The 17619-nt window shown below is 40.2% G+C and overlaps 1 protein-coding gene across 2 annotated transcripts in view; it reads left to right on the top strand.

Annotated features, from left to right (window-relative positions):
• The window catches only part of SWAP70 (switching B cell complex subunit SWAP70), a 78501-nt gene that overhangs the window by 58521 nt on the left and 2361 nt on the right, over positions 1-17619 (top strand). For both annotated transcript variants that reach the window (XM_025928348.2, XM_086678008.1), the window contains 5 exons: positions 908-1016; positions 3175-3356; positions 9453-9560; positions 11150-11316; positions 17146-17344. In XM_025928348.2, the coding sequence (XP_025784133.1) occupies positions 908-1016; positions 3175-3356; positions 9453-9560; positions 11150-11316; positions 17146-17344 (765 nt within the window). The remainder of the gene's footprint in view (positions 1-907; positions 1017-3174; positions 3357-9452; positions 9561-11149; positions 11317-17145; positions 17345-17619) is intronic.

The following is a 17619-nucleotide window of genomic DNA, read 5'->3' as shown; positions in this document are numbered from 1 at the left end:
ATTGAATAAAATGGAGTGATAAAAAAGATTAACACAAAATTAACACAAAATTAACACAAAATTATTCAGTAAGACAGTGTTTGAAATCATGAATATACCATGACATCTGGGCCATTTTGAGCATAGTAAATAAAACTAATGAAAATGGGAGCATTACCTTTGAGTATTTTGGGTGACTTTCAGTACACTTTATTCCCAGATATTAATTCGGTAAAGAAGTGAAGTCTTCAAGAACAGTAATTTTGAGTTTTTAATTTATATCTAAACTATCACCATATTTGTATTTCTTGAAGAACATTTAAAATACCTAACATCCCACTCATAAATGACAGTGTATTTTGATGGATGAAATAGTGTAGATATATTAATGCCTCTGGGTTTGCACTGCCCACTAAGCGGTCTTCTTAGATTCAACTACACATGGATACTCACGAGGTTATCATAGGCCATACCAGTCTACTTATAAGGATATAGGAGAGGAGCTACAGCTTGCTAGCAGTAACATCCCAGGTCAAAGAGAGTGGATCTGCATCAGGCAGATGTGGGAATCACCCTGGCTTAGAAGTCTCATAGCCCATTGGAGTCAATACGTGGGTATACCTTCCAGGGTTCCTATAAAGGATGTGCTCACGTACAAGAGTCATTGTGCTTAGGAAAGCCAAAGCATAGTGTCCCTATCAGGTGTTGGTGGTTCTCCTAGTCCAGATGAAGTATGCTAATCAGGGTTATTTATTACCATAGGTAATGTTGCCTAGAGGACAGCATTTTGTAAATTAGAAATATGCTCTTATGGACTTTTTTTATTGATGTTGAATTTCAGCAAGATTTGTGTAAATAGTTAAGATTGAACTTAATTTCAATGCTTAGAAATAAAATTAAAAATAACTAATTTTGCTTTCTTTGTTAGTCCTTGCCTGACAAAGATGGGAAGAAATGCCTTTTTCTCATAAAATGTTTTGATAAAACCTTTGAAATCAGTGCCTCAGATAAGAAGAAGAAACAGGAGTGGATTCAGGGTAAGGCAATTTTTATTATTTGTCATGATATAACTTGAGAGCTCTGACTTTGTATTTTTAAATCTCATTTTAATCTCATGAGGCATTGTTCCCTCATTGTAGTTATTTCTACATGCAGCATAGTAACTGAAAGAAAAATAAAGTGAAAGGAAGTCCCAAATTTTTCATCAGTTTCATTTGCATAATGAACTTGTGGGAAAATTATAAACTATACATTTTAGGGTTTCTTTTTTTTACTTTTATTATTTAAAGATAATGGAATTTCCCATTTTAAGGACTATGAAGAATTTTAAAGTGATCATCATGAATTTTTAATAATACAGAAAACAGGAATAATACAGTCGCTTTTGAATATTTCTAATAATTTTCAAGATTTGTTATTTTCACAAGAAATCACTAGTTCCAAATAATTATCTCAAGAACACAAACTTTTGATTTAATAACTTTTTTAAAAGCTTATTTATTTATTTTCAGAGAGAGAGAGCACAAGTGGGAGATGGACAGAGAGAGAGAGAGAGAGAGGGAGAGGGAGAATCCCAAGCAGGCTCCATGCTGTCAGTGTGGAGCCGGACGTGGGGCTCGAACTCACAAACTGAGATTATGACCTGAGCTGAAACCAAGAGTTGGATGCTTAACTGACTGAGCCCCCCAGGCCTTCCAATGAGATTTTTTTTTTTTTTTAATCATGAAAAGGGATTCCGAATATGGTATTCTTGGACATAAGTAAGATACTGTTATGCTGAAAGTTGTGGTCATTTCGATGTGGTTTAAGAGTTTGAGGCAAGCGCACCTAGGTTTAAGTCCTCTTTCCTGGGTCACTTGAGTTAAGTTAGGAATTTTGTAGCTGTTTTTCCTCTTCTGTAGAATAGGGATAATAGTACCTACCTCTCAAGGTTTTTGTGAGGGCTAATAATTAGATAATGAAGATATACTTGCACATTAAAAATGTTTTTAGAATACTTATTTATTTTTGAGAGAGAGAGAGAGAGTGCGAGCGGAGGAGGGGCAGAGAGAGAGAGAGGGAGACACAGAATCTGAAGCAAGCTCCAGCCTCTGAGCTCTCAGCACAGAGCCCGACGTGGGGCTCGAACTTACAAACTGTGAGATCATGACCTGAGCTAAAGTGGGATGCTTAACCGACTGAGCCACCCACGTGCCCCTATACTTGCACATTTTAAAAAAGACACATCATTGCAGAAATGTTTGTGATAGATTGCAAACAGCCTAAGTATCCATTAATTGTGAAATGGTTGAATAAATTATGGTACAGTAACACAGTGGAGTTAGGTACATTATGTTTAATGTTTCATGTACTGATAATGGAAATCTCTCCAAGATAAATTAAGTGAAAAAAACCAAGGCTCAGAAGGGTGTATTATGTCAAAGGAAGGTGGAAGGTGTATATACCTCCTTATTTGCATATGCTTAAAATATCTCTGGAAAGATGCAGAAGAAATTGTTAACATTAGTTGGTAGTGGAGAGGGGAACCCAGTACTTGGGGATAAGAATAGGAGGGAGACTTTTCCTGTAGATCTTTTTATGCTTTTGAATTTGAACAATGTGAGAGTATTAGCTGTTCAAAAAATTAAATTTAAATAATTCAAACAATCAGGAAAATATGTAAAAATTAGATAATGCATATAAAAGGTATACATATAGCAACTATTCAATAACTGGTAGCTATTATTACCATCTCAGGAAGGGAGTGTATAAGGAGATGGTTTCATAAGGCATAGATAAGGGGCAGACTAAACCCAGCAGGTAGCAAGTCAGATATCAGGAACTAATAATCTCAACCCTAACTATGTCTTGTTCTTATTTGGCCTTTTGAGAAATAGAGAGAAGGGAATTAATTGAAAGTATTTGAAGTTCTTCAAATGTGTGTGATATTCCTGAATCAAGTATCTTTTTAAGCACAGATGTACAGTTACGTAATTTTAGAGCTGGAAGGGACTCTAGAAATCATCTCTTTCATTTTAGAGATGAGGAAACTGATTCTGCAGCAGGTTATGTGGCTTGCTCAAGGTCACACCATTTCTCAGTGGCAGAATCAGAATCTACACTGGGTCTCTGGTTTTCTTCCCAATGTGCCATGTTTATGTTAGGCTTACAAAGAATAAACAGTATATTCCGTTTTTTATCTTACACTTTTTATAGCCATTCACTCTACTATCCATCTGTTGAAGTTGGGCAGCCCCCCACCACATAAAGAAGCCCGCCAACGTCGGAAAGAACTCCGGAAGAAGCTGCTGGCTGAACAGGAGGAACTGGAGCGACAGATGAAGGAGCTCCAGACTGCCAACGAAAATAAGCAGCAGGAGCTGGAGACCGTGAGGAAGGTGGGAATGGGCTGAGGGAGGGCGCTCTGTTTCATTGCAGGAGCCACAGCTTCCTTACTTACAAGCTTTGGTCCTACCAAGACCAGGTTCATGAAATTTTAGAGAGATTTTTTTGTTAATTGTTTTCTTAGGAAGTGTGTCTAGGTTACTAAGTGAGATAATCTGGTTTTTCCAGCCTTGGAAGTATGAGGATCTCAGGTCAGCAAGACATTTCATTGACCAGAAGACAACAAGAATAATTGATGTTCATTGGGAAACCTTGTTGCTCAGTTATATCATGGTTCTGGGGTGGTAGTGGGTCCCCAGTGTATGGGCACTTGAGCCTGTCTGCCTTCCATCAGTGAACACCTGCTAACGACAAGATCAGAGACCCTTTTGTGTCCTCCTATGTAGCACCTATGCCCTGGAGTATGGGAGATGCTCACAGTATAAGCCCCCTCATTTCTGTTGGGGTTCTCCCTTTGCAGTCCATGGAAATGCCACACTTTGTGCTGATATCCTCTGAATAGACTCACAAAGAATTTTTTTAATACTTTTGGGGACTCCTGGGTGGCTCAGTCTGTTATGTGTCTGACTGTTAACAGTCTGGTAAGTGTCTGAACTCATGATCTTGTGGTTCATGAGTTCAAGCCCTATGTCAGGCTCTGTGCTGACAGCTCAGAGCTTGGAGCCTGCTTTGTATTCGGATTCTGTGTGTGTGTCTCTTTCTGCCCCTCCCCTGCTCACACTCTGTCTCTCTCTCAAAAATAAACAAACATTAAAAAAAAAATTTTTTTAAACCCTATTCAGTCACTCTGTCTTTTGATTGGAGAGTTTAGTGTATTTACATTAATTATTGATAGGTACTTGCTGCCATTTTGTTGATTGTTCTCTGGCTGTTTTTGTAGTTCTTCTCTGTTCCTTTTTTCTCTTGCTCTCCTCTTTTATGGTTTGATGACTTCTTTTAGTGCTATGTTTATATCCTTTCTCTTTATCTTTTGCATATTTAAAATAGGTTTTTGCCTTGTGATTACCATGAAGCTTACATATAACAACTTATATTTGTAACACTATTTTAAGTTGATAACTTAAGTTTGATCCCATTCTCAAGCTCAACATTTTTATTTTCCTCTCCCCAATATTTTATTTTTTTGTCTCATTTCACATTTTTTAATCTTGTTTGCTAACAAGTACGATACACTACATTATAAAAATGAAAGATAAAAATCATATGATCATCTCAATAGTTGCAGAAAAGCATTTGACAGATTCAACATTGACTTATGTTAAAAACTCTCAACAAAGCAGGTGTGGGGAGAATGTATCTCAAATAATAAATGCATACAAAGCCCATACCTAACATCATAAGCTTTTCCTCTAAGCTCAGGAATAAGAGAAAGACACCTACTCTCACCACTTTCATTCAGCATAGTATTTGAAGGCCTAGCCAGAGCAATTAGACAAGAAAAAGAAGAAAAGATCTGCAAATTGGAAAGTAAGAAGTAAAATTGTCACTATTTGCAGATGACATGATATTATATATAGAAAAAACTATTAACTCCATCAAAAAACTGTTAGAACTAATAAATTCAGTAAAGTTGTAGAATAAAAAATATGTAAAATTCTGTAACGTCTATACACATTAATAATGGACTATCAGAAAGAGAAATTAAGAAAACAATGCCAGTCCCCTGTTGATGAACATTTGGGTTATTTTTACTCTTTTGATTAAATAGGCAATGCTACAGGGAATTATTTTGTACCTGTATCATTTTATACACGTTCTAATAATTCAGTAAAACCTTGGTTTGTGAGCATAATTTGTTCCAGAAACATGCTTGTAATACAAAACACTTGTTTCTCAAAGTGATTTTCAAGAACCATTGACTCATTTATGATCATGTGATGTTCGGCATCACATACTACTTGTATTGCAAGACGTTGCTCATTTGTCAATAAATTTATTAGAAATGTTTGCTTGTGTTGCGGAACACTGCAGAACAAGTTACTCGCAATCCAAGGTTTTACTGTATGTGTTTAGAATAAATTCTCAGAAATGGGATTGCTGGAGCAGAGTATATACACTTACAATTATGAAATCCAGGCTGATGCAACAGCTACTATTTCAAATCTTACTAATCACTGTAACAGAGGAAAAAGTGTTCAAGGGTTTGGCAGTTAACTACCCCAGCTCAGAAGTGTCACTTCTGTTTACAGTACTTTGCCCAGAACTAGTTACGTGTTTTTGACGAGAAGTCATCTGTCAATTTTATTGATATTTTCTTGTGTGTGATGAATCATTTTTTTCCTGTTGCTTTCAGGATTTTCTTTTTTACTTTGTCTTTCTACAGTTTTATTATGATGGGTGTGGTGTATGTCTCTTTGTGTTTATCCTAGAATCTGTTGAATTCTTGGATGTGTCGGTTAATGTTTTCCATCAAATTGGGAAAGTTTTCGGCCATTATTTCTTTAAACATTTTTTCCTGTTCCTTTCTCTCTTCCCTCTTCTTTGGAAACTCTCATTATGTGAATGTTGGTACGCTTAATAGTGTCCCACATTTCTCTGAGGCTCTGTTCATTTTTCTTCATTCCTTTTTCTCTCTGTTCTTCAAATTGCATTTCTATCAATTGATCTTTGATTCTTCTTGCAGCCCAAATATGTAAGGTGAAAACATCTAGTGAAGTTTTCATTTTAGTTATCATGCTTTTCAACTCCAGAATTTCCAGTTGGTTATTTTTATACTTTATATCTTTTTGTTGGTAATCTCTATTTGATAGGGTATTGTTATTCCTTCTATTACTTCCTTAAGCTTGGTTTCCTTGAGTTCTTTGAACATAAAACTTTTATGAAATCTTTGCTAAATCCACCACCAGGGCCCCTTCTATTGCCCGCTTTTTTCCCTGGACATTTTATTTTATTATTATTTTTAATATTTATTTTAAAAAATTTATTTTTTAAGTTCCAGTATAATTAACATATAGTGTCATATTAGTTTCAAGTGTTTAGCGATTCAACAACAATTCCACACATTACTCAGTGCTCATCACAATGAGTGTACTCTTAATCCCTTCCACCTATTTCACCCATTCCCCCACCCACCTCCTCTCTGGTAACCATCAGTTTGTTCTCTATATTTAAGAGTCTTTTTTTCTCTCTTATTTCCATTGTTTTGTTTCTTAAATTTTTACATATAACTGAAATCATGTTATTAGTCTTTCTCTATTTTACCTACCATTGTACTAGATCCTCTAGATCCATCCACATTGCAAATGGCAAGATTTCATTCTTTTTCATGGCTGAGTACTATTCCATTGTGTGTGTATGTGTACATATACACATACCACTTCTTTATCTATTCATCTGTTGATGGGCATTTGGGTTGTTTCCATATCTTGCTATTGTAAATAATGCTGCAGTAAACAGAGATGTGCATATATATTTCTGACTTAGTGTTTTTGTATTCTTTGGGTAAATACCCAGTAGTGTGATTACTGGATCGCATGGTAATTCTGTGCTTAGGTTTCTGAGGAAGCTGCGTACTCTTTTCCAAAGTGGCTGCACCAGTTTGCATTCCCACCAACAGTGCACAAGGGTTCCTTTTCCTCCACATCCTTGCCAATACTTGTTTCTTGTGTTTTTTATTTTAACCATTCTGACAGGTGTGAAGTGATGTCTCATTTTGGTTTTGATTTCATTTCCCCGATGATGAGTGATGTTGAGCATCTTTTCATGTGTCTGTTAGCCATCTGTATGTTTTCATTGGAGAAATGTCTGTTCATGTCTTCTGCCCATTTTTAATTATTTGCTTTTTTTTTTTTGATGTTGTGTCAGTTCTTTATATATTTTGGATATGAGCCACTTATCAGATATATCATTTGCAACTATCTTCTCCCATTCAGTAGGCTCTCTTTTAGTTTTGTGGATTGTTTCCTGTGCTGTGCAGAAGCTTTCTATTTTGATGTAGTCCCAATAGTTTATTTTTGCTTTTGTTTCCCTTGCTTCAGGAGACGTATCTAGAAAAATGTTGCTATGACCAGTGTCAGAGAAATTACTGTCTGTGCCCTCTCTTCCACGATTTTTATGGTCTCAGGTCTCACATTTAGGTCTTTAATCTATTGTGTGTTTATTATTATGTTTGGTGTAAGAAAGTGGTCCAGTTTCATTCTTTGGCATATTGCTGTCCAGTTTTCCCAACACCATTTGTTGAAGAGACTGTCTTTTTCCCATTGCATATTCTTGCCTCCTTTGTTTTAGATTAATTGACCATATAATTGTGGGTTTATTTCTGGGTTTCCTGTTCTGTTTTGTTGATCTATGTGTCTGTTTTTAATGCCAATACCATACTGTTTTGATTACTACAGGTTTGTGTGGTATATCCTGAAATCTGGGATTGTGATACCTCCAGTTTTGTTCTTCTTTTTCAAACCACTTCTTTTGTGATTCCATACAAATTTTAGCATTATTCTTGTAGTATTGTGAAAAATGCTGTTGGAATTTTGATAGGGATTACATTAAATTTGTAGATTGTTTTGGGTGGTATGGACATTTTAAACAATATTTCTTCTTCCAACCCATGAGCATGAAATATCTTTCCATTTGGAAAACTGGACATTTTAGACAATATATTGTAGCAACTCTGGATATAGATTTCTCCCCTCGCCCTGGGGCCTGTTGTTGCTTATTCATTTGTCTCCTGCTTGGCTAGGCTGTTTCAATGAGGTCTGTTTCTTCACACTGTGAAGCCTCTGACTGTCTTCTTCATCAGAGGCACAGCCTTGGGCATGTACGAGATACCCTGAGGTGACCATGATGTTAAGGTTCTCTTTGTGTGTTTCTTTCTCTAATCTCTCTGTTAAGCTGTATGCCTCTGTTGCTATCCTATCTAGCTGTTAGAGCTCTATTGTTTTCAACAAGGGCTTGGGGCCTAACTTGCTCCACAGTCTGATATTTTTTAAATTCAAGCCCATATGTAGTCTTTGAGACTTATTCCTATTACATGAGGGCTCTTTACTTTCTGTAAATGGTTCTCTCTGTTAAACTTCCACCTGGTGTGTGGTTTACAGTTTGTTGGTCTCTTGGAGCTATGAGCCTCCTCTTAATTCCTTAAAATCTCCATTGTTTTCAAGAGCATCTTTAAGTTTGAACTTCCACACATCTGTTTTAAATAATGTCATTTCTTTTGGGGAGAGCTCCAGATCTCTGCCTAGGCAAACCTCTGTGCCAATGCTCTGGAGCTGGTGGCAGAAACTAGTGGTCTGCTTTTCTGGGTGCGATACCCCTGCTTTCTGAGCCCATCACCAGGTAGAGGTGGTACCCTCTGGTCTTCTAGGCTTGCCTCATTTTTTTGGATAAATCTTCTCCATTTGCTATATGCAATTGGTTTAATTTCTGGAGACTTTAAATGGTTGTTTTTCGGGGTTTTTTTGAAATTATTTTCACCAGTTATGGGTGTTTTGCTGGGAAATGGGTCCATGGAGCTCCTCACTGCCACCCTCTGGAAGTCAAGCTCTGGTAAAAGTTTTAAAGGAGTAACGTGTGAGATGACAAAACTATAGAAGGAACTGAAGAAATAGATGTTGAACCTCACGAATGCATTTGTAAGTGAATTGAACTCCATGACTATACAAAATTTTCTTTGCAAAATGTTGTTCAGACTTAACAAGTCATTCATTTACCTAATTCATTCTGTATGTTCACTGGGAAAATTGTTGGAATGGAATTCCAGTGGATCTAAAGGTTTTTATTCTAGCTTGATTGAACATTAAGAATGTTTTGCTTTTCCCATGTACTTAGGTGTGGCCATTTCTCTTTCCTAACACACTTCCACTCTAATACTTACTGCTTTTCTTTTTTTTTTTTTTTAATTTTTTTTTTTTTTAATGTTTATTTATTTTAGAGACAGAGAGACAGAGCACAAGCAGGGTCAGGGCAGAGCGAGAGAGAGACAGAATCTGAAACAGGCTCCAGGCTCTGAGCTGTCAGTGCAGAGCCCGACACAGGGCTTGAACTCACGAACCGTGAGATCATGACCTGAGCCGAAGCTGGACGCTCAACTGACTGAGCCACCCAGGTGCCCCTACTTACTGCTTTTCTGTGGGTGGGTTTTGATTGGATAGAAACTGGAAGAAGCAGCGTCTCGTGCAGCAGAAGAAGAAAAGAAACGCCTTCAGACTCAAGTGGAACTACAGGCGAGGTTCAGCACAGAGCTGGAGCGAGAGAAGCTTGTGAGTGCTACAGCTGGGAACCTGGGAACACTGCTGCATTAGCTCACAATGGTTCTTTCTGGGTGAAGGGGGAGGGGTCAAGGCCTGGGAGACTGGAGTGAGGCCATCTTGTCAGCTGGGCTATGCTATATAGACATGCAGTGGGCTATTGGGGGAAGTTCTGTGTTTGCTCATTATGGTTTTATTGAGCACCTTCTATGTGCTAGCCATCATGCCAGGATATAAAGGTAAAAGACATAAATCTTGCTTTTAGGACCCCAGAATAGAAATTCATGAATAGGGTGATAACTACTGTGATTAGGGTGACTGTATCTCTTGGTTTGCCTGGGACAGTCCTTGCCATCCTGATATAATTATTAACAGCATCCTATTTTCCTTCTCAAAAAGGCCTGGCTTGGAAAATAAATAGCTAGGGGGAAAAGTAAGCATGGGTTTCATGACCTTTCTCTTCTGTAATGAGCAAAGTGGGGGTGGAGTGGGGTTCTGAAATCATGAGAATATAGGAATTCTGGTCTGCTGCTCTTGGCAGCTCTGATTCATCTTAGAGGTGCCCATCCCCCAAGACATCCAAGAGTCAGGTTGCCCTAGGTGGTTAGATAGTTAGAACACAGGTCTTCTTACACAGAGTTGTAATTTGTGGGAGGGTACTGAGTCCAGTGCCCATTAAATAGCTGCTCATGATGTTTTTTTAAGTAACTTTTTGTTGCTTAGAGTTGAAACAGACATGTTTGTTTTATGAGAGAAAGTGCACAAGCGGGGCAGATGTGATACGAAGGAGTTGCTGTGTGCACAGCCAGAACATCTGGGTTTTTTTCCTCTCTGCTCCTTCTTCTGAGCATTAGTTTTCTCTTCTTTAAATTGGAGGCATTGTCATGTGATCTGTCATGACTCTTAGGATGATGTGAGCAAGTGTGAATATTTTATAAACCGCAGACACATACACTAATGTGTGTGCTATTACATTTGGATGTCCTTGTCTTTCAATTTTTAAGGCAGAGATTCAAAACTTTAATACAGAAGGGAGAAACCATTGAGTTGTTAGGGCACTAGCGTAGCTGCGTGAGGCCCCCCAGGACTGGAGGTGCCCTAGGGCAGGAGTGGAGGGGCCTCAAGGCAGCCAGGGAAGCACCAAGGACTCTGCAGGTCTGTCTTTCCTTTCCCCTTTATTGTAACCCTTGGGCTCTTCTGACTGGACAGAGGTTCATTCCTTTTAGAGAAGATTGTGGGTAAAGAGGTTGTGGCTTTATAACAAAAAGGAATTTAAGGAGAAATTATACAGGGGAATGATTTTTTTCTTGACTCTTGAATCTTAACGTGTAGAGTGGAAGGGATAGAAACTCAGAGAGGGCAGGAACACAGCATCTGGGGTGTACTTTGCGTCCTGGACTTGGGGTGTGTGTCCTGGACTTGGGTCTTAGTGTTGGTACTGGGTGTGGTGCCCTCCTTCCTCCATCTTCAGTTCCAGGAGCGGAGGACAGGGCCCTGCCCACCCTGCCGAGCTGCAAGGTAGGCTGTGGTGTTAGGAGTGGGAGAGTTTTCCTGAGGGTGAAGTTAACCTGAGTTTAAACATGACCCTTTTATATCATCAGATCAGACAGCAGATGGAAGAACAGGTTGCTCAGAAGTCCTCTGAACTGGAACAGTATTTGCAGCGAGTACAGGAGCTGGAAGACATGTACCTAAAGCTGCAGGAGGCTCTCGAGGATGAGAGACAGGCCCGGCAAGATGAAGAGACTGTGCGGAAGCTTCAGGCCAGGTGCCAGATCAGTTTGTATACTGTGCCTTTATGTACTTTTCTAGGAATTTCTAGGAATGACTAACGTTCTGGTGAAGAGGGAGGAGTGTCTCTGCTATTTTGGAGAGACCTTGGAGGCTGGGCGGGTTGAGTTGTTTATTCTCCATCTATGGCACTGGAAAGCCCTTGCTTCTGGGGCTATCGACAGGCCTTCTGTCTATTTTAGAGCAGTCTGGTGGATCTGTTTGGTGAGAATGTCCATGTCTAGAATGAGAATGTCCATGGACCCAGGAGCAGCTCTGGTGAGAACCTTCCTCAACATGTTCCAGACCAGAGACGGCCACTGTGTGGAGGCCTGTTTCAGGCCAGAGTTACATCTACTTTCGAGGGATAATGAGGAATTAAGCAGTTTCCATCTGGTCATTCAGGATTGGTGACATTCCTTAAATAATTATTACTTGAAACCTTAGTTTTAGAAGTTTCTTATTTTGGTAAGCTCTGTGCCCAATACAGAGCTTGAACTCATGACCCTGAGATCAAGAATCCCACACTCTACTGACTGAACCAGCCAGGCACCTCAGTTTTAGAAGTTCTTGAAAGCTAGATTCTTCTCTTCCTCAGAGCTTTAAAAGTCAGGTTTATTATTTATGATAGTCATGATCTCAGGTGAGAACTCTCAATTTGTGGTCTTCATGGCAGCAGGGAGGACAAAGTAGAATAAAGACCCCAAAGGGAAAATTTGAGCTATCTTCTTCCAGTTTCTAACTTGTTTCCCCATTTGCTTTCTTTAAGATGTCTTGTCAGGGGATGTCTATTATGGTTCTTAATTTTAATGTGATGATGGATGGAGGGTCCCCCCCACTCCCAACCCCCACAACATTAGCATGGTGTCTGAGAATTCATCTCAATTCTGAGTGGGTCTCGAACCCACAAACTGTGAGATCACGACCTGAGCTGAAGTTGGATGCTCAACCCACTGAGCCACCCAGACTCCTCAAGTCTTTTTTTTTGTTTATTTTGAGAGAGAGAGAGAGAAAGTGAGAAAGCGAGTGAGGGAGGGGTGGAGACAGAGGGAGAGAAAGCTCTGTACTGTCAGTGCAGAGTCCAATGCGGGGCTCGAACTCATGAACCGTGAGGTCACTACCTGAGCAGAAATCAAGAGTCGGATGCTTAACCAACTGAGCCATCCAGGCGCCCCTGTTCTAGAAATTTATTAAAGTATTATTTTGAGTTTGTAGAATGAGTGACGTTTTGAGTGAGAGACAATTTTGGGTCATTGAAGCTAGTATAGTAGTTTTTAATCAGTGTCCTGGATTTGTTGAATCAAATTATCTTTGGATAGGAGCCAGGCATGGGTATTGTTATTTAAAAAGCTTGGGCTAATTGTATAATCTGATTTAAGTAAATTGCAAAATGGTTTCAACCTTTGGAATACAAATATAACCAATACATGCATCTCTGCTCCAGTAAGTTGAAATTAGAGAACTTGGTGTGCAAAGGCCATTTTGTGAATTTTACTAAATTTACTGAATTCTGAATTTGTTTTTCATCTTAGTTTTTGGAACTTGAGATGAATAAAATTTGGTCATTTTTAGGTGAGGTGGATTTGCCTCTTTCCTGAAGTCACAGAAGCTGGACCTAATTCACAGGGACATTTTGTCAGATTGTCAGAGGGGGCTTTTCTTCTTGCTCCCACTCCTCTGGGTAGGCCTTCCTGGGTTGAAAATCAAAGGAAAGCATCATGGAGCCGAGTAATACATTTATGTCTAGCACTGCTGAACTGAATCATAATCTTAGGTTGAGGGTGTTTGTAGAGGGCTTTTTAGTTAACTTTCCTGACCTTTCTTTAAGCAATAGCAAGTCATTCTCAGAATATTTGGTATCTCATTGTTCTTCTAGAAGATAGTCATTTCTCTGTCAGTGTTTGAAGTTTCCTCAGAGATATGTTTTGTAGTAAATTGTTTAAATACAAGAACTTTGACTTAAGCCATCTAGGGCACATGATTTTTTTTTTAAGTTTATTATTTATTTTGAGAGACAGGCAGAGAGAGAGAGGAAGAGAGAGAATCCCAAGCAGGCTCTGTGCTGTCTGTGCAGAGCCTGATGTGGGGCTCTATCCCACAAACTGTGATAACATGACCTGAGCTGAGATCAAGAGTTAGACGCTTAACTACACTGAGCCATCCAGGCACCCCGTATATATATATTTTAATTAAATTGTAGCTGTTGTTGTTATTTTGATGTGTAATATTGAAGGTTGTCTAGAGTCTTCTAAATGGGACCTCGGAAGAAAACTGTTTAATATTTGGACAACTCAATTATTGGAAAGTTCTTGAGGCTTAGCCATAATCTGTCCCATTATAACTTTTACCCACTACATTTTTAGATCTGTTAAGTTATGTCTGTATTCCCAGCAACTAATGCAGTGCCTGGCACATAGTGAGAGATCAAGGGATATTTTTTGAATGAATGAATGAATGAATGAATGAATCCAAGTTCTACTAATAGAGGCTACTCTTCTATGTGATACTACTTTTTCATATATTTGAAAGCAATTAGGGACCAAGCTGTGGAGTGAGGTCTGAGTTTGATTCTTAGTTCTGGTACTTTCTAGCTGTAATTTTTGAAAAGTCACTTCACCACTTTGAGCCTTCAGTTCCTTATCTATAGAATTATGGATAGTTGCCTACCTTGCAGGGTTGTTGTGAAGATTAGAGGAGGAACTGCATGCACAGTATTTAGTGTAATGTCTGGTATTTGGTAGTTACTCAGTGTGTTGGTTTCTGTTCCTTTATTTACTTTGCAGATGAGGAAGATGTATAATGTATAGAATGTCAAAAGCATTCAAAAAGATCTATTGACAGGCTGGACTGATGGTTTTAGACCAAGGAGATAGTTGAAAAAAAATTTTTTTAATGTTTATTTTATTTTTGGGAGCGAGACAGAGTGTGAGCAGGGGAAGGGCAGAGAGAGAGGGAGACACAGAATCCAAAGCAGGCTCCAGGCTCTGAGCTGTCAGCACAGAGCTCAACGCAGGGCTCGAACTCATGAACTGGGAGATAATGACCTGAGCCGAAGTCGGATGCTTAACCAACTGAGCCACCCAGGTGCCCCAGGAGATAGCTTTAAAGTAACAACAGGAGTCTTGGATCCAGGAGACTTTGAGAAGATTCATGGTATTACTTTCCTGGGATACGATTGCCAAAAACCCCATACACTCTCAGGTAGTGTTAGTGAATACGAGGTATTCGGAGCAAATGAGGTATCAGTACTACTATAATAACACAAGCTGATATTTATCCAGCACCTAGATGTGGTCCGCACAGTTCTAGGTACCTTACATGCACTATCACAACTGATGCATCCACAAACCTTTGATGGTGGATATAGTTTCTATCCCTTTTTTATAAATGAGGAAACGGAGGGACAGAGTAGTTAGTCTTTGTTCAGGGGTCTTATTTGGAAACCACAGAAACGAACTGGGGTTTCCTAGAGCAATAAAATAGTTAATTGAAAGCTTCTTGAATAGTTCACCAATTCCAAAGAAAGGCAGGTGGCCAGGCGTGAACACAGGCATGGACCAAGGGAAGCTGAGCAGCCCAAACCACAGCCCAAACCAGGCCAAGGGGAGAGTCCACCCAGGATGCCGCTGATGTCAGCATTGGCACTGTGTGTTGGGAGTCACCATTGCTTCTGCTGTCATGCAACACGGGCTGTTGCTGCCACCGGCAAGATAAATTCTCCACTATCTCTGCTTTGCATCAGTTGCTTCAGGGTCGGAGCTCCAGGAAGGGCATCTGCTTAGCCAAGCCCAGCTCGGGCTTCCACTGTGCCCTGGCTGCCACAGGGCAGGAGGGCAGGGGTTGGGCCTGTGGCTTATGTAGTGGGAGGTGGGCCCTACTTCCCATCAAGATGCCTCCTGTGGCAGATTCCTTGGACACATGGAGGGGATTCCGACTGGGCAGCCTGAACACCTGCAAATGTCCATTCCCCGTTCATACTCTCACCCCTAGGATGAAGAAACAGGCCTTTCCAGTCTTGTTCACTGTTGTATCCCCAGTGTCTAGAAAAGCACACAAAGGTGCACAATGTACACACACTGAGTGAGTGAAAAAACACTGGCCAGACCACATTTGCAGTGTTGTGTTCAGTTGTGGGTATCACACTCCAGGAGACATCTAAGGAGGGAGTGGATGGTCCTGTGTAGAACTAGGGATAGTGGGTGGGAAAGCTCTTCCTAGTTGAGGTGGAACTTTCGAAGGATTGAGGGTGCCTGTTTGTGAACCCACTGTGAACTCGCCTGATTCCTGAAGCAGTGAGTGGCCCATCCCACAGAGTATTTGAGCACAGTAGGATAACCATGTTGCAGGATGTTGTAGAGGGAATTCTTCAGTGGTGGGGGCCAGGGGTGGAGGAGTTGGGAGTGGTGATATAAGGGGTGTCTATTCTGTTACTTTATGGCTTCAGTCATTGGTTTTAGAAGAGCATACTGATGGTCAAGCCACTAGAGATGTGTCCTGTCCTGGGCTGGCATCTAAGTACATTGTCTATACTTTGGGTATAGGTTTGGGCTGTATGTTAGTTTTATTTAAATGCCTGTGTAGCTGGATATTCTTAGATAGGTAGCCTGTTATTCAAGATAACATTTTAGAGTCACACAAACCTTGGTTAAAATTCACTACTACCGGGGTGCCTGGGTGGCTCATTTGGTTAAGTGTCCGACTTCGGCTCAGGTCATGCTTTCGTGGTTCATGGGTTTGAGCCCTGCATCGGGCTCTGTGCTGTCAGCTGGGAGCCTGGAGTCTGCTTCAGATTCTGTGTCTCCTCTCTCTCTGCCTCTCCCCTGCTCATGCTCTGTCTCTCTGTCTCTCAACAATAAATAAATATTAAAAAAAAAAAAAAATTCACCACTACCTGTGCGACATACTTTTAAATACCCTGAATTTTTATTGCTTCATCTGGAGGGATGATAAATACCTTGCAGAATTGATGGGGGGTTAGCAATAATGAAGTCAGGTATCTGACATGTAGTAATTGTTCAGTAAGTGGTATCTGTTTTATTCTGCCTTTTGTTGGCTCCTTTCCCCCTCATTTTCATTATCATTAGTTTGTTACCTTTTTCCTTGGTAGTATGTTTGTACTAGATGAGAAATGTTTTTAATTTTAATTTTTTTTTTCATTTATTTATTTTTGAAGAGACAGAGTGAGACAGAGCGCGAGCAGGGGAGGGGCCGAGAGAAGCAGACACAGAATCTGAAGCAGCCTCCGGGCTCTGAGCAAGTGGTCAGCACAGAGCCCGACACAGGGCTCGAACCCACGTACCGTGAGATCATGACCTGAGCCGAAGTCAGACGCTCAACCGACTGAGCCACCCAGGCACCCCCAGATGAGAAATATTTTAATGTTGTAGCAATCAGGCAAATTTCAAAACTTGGCCCTATCACCTGCCAGTCAAATGATGTGGTACAGGTCATTAAACTTTTGTGTCTCACTTTCTTCATCGTTGAAGTGTGAATGTTGATAGCACTTAAGTTTACTGTGAGGATTGATTGGGAAAATACACTTAGCTCTTGGCCCAGTTGTGGCACATTAAACCTTTCATAAATGTCATTTTATTTTATTTTATTTTTTCAAAAAAGGGTGAAACAGAGAGGAGCAGGGCAGGACACGTGGGGCACCTTGCCAGCGCTGTGAATAAGGGCCTCTGTGGCCCCTAGTTTCCAACTTGCAAAATGAGGGAGGTGGATTAGATGACATCAGGTCTTGTCTGCTGCTCTCGGTGGCTCCGTCATCTGCTGGGTCGGGCATGGAAGCCTGGGCAGGTTTGGTCCTGAGCTCCCCACCTTGCAGGTTGCTGGAGGAAGAGTCTTCCAAGAGGGCTGAACTGGAAAAGTGGCACCTGGAGCAGCAGCAGGCCATTCAGACAACTGAAGCGGAGAAACAGGAGCTGGAGAATCAGCGTGTCCTGAAAGAGCGGGCCCTTCAGGAAGCCATGGAACAGCTGGAGCAACTTGAGCTAGAGCGGAAACAAGCGCTTGAGCAGTATGAGGTAATCCAACTGATCCCTGCAAACGCCCATGTAAAATTTTAAAAACAAACATTTAAGCACCTGAAACTAACGTAACATTGTTTGTTAACTGGAATTAAAATCAAAACTTAAAAAAACATTTAGAAATAACAGTATTTGCTTAGCTGTAAGAAGTAGTTTTTACAGGTGGTGAGGTGTATCAGGTAAAGTCCAGTCAAGAGGCACACAGTAATTTGAACAGGGAAAGTTTAATATAAACAATTATTAACTATAACAGGGGATTACCTACGAAGCAG

This window comes from Puma concolor, chromosome D1 (assembly GCF_028749965.1).
Source record: "Puma concolor isolate L17-30 chromosome D1, mPumCon1.1.hap2, whole genome shotgun sequence".
Lineage (NCBI taxonomy): Eukaryota > Metazoa > Chordata > Mammalia > Carnivora > Felidae > Puma > Puma concolor.
The sequence above is the reverse complement of the archived record's forward strand: the minus strand, read 5'-3'. Positions and strand labels throughout refer to the sequence as shown.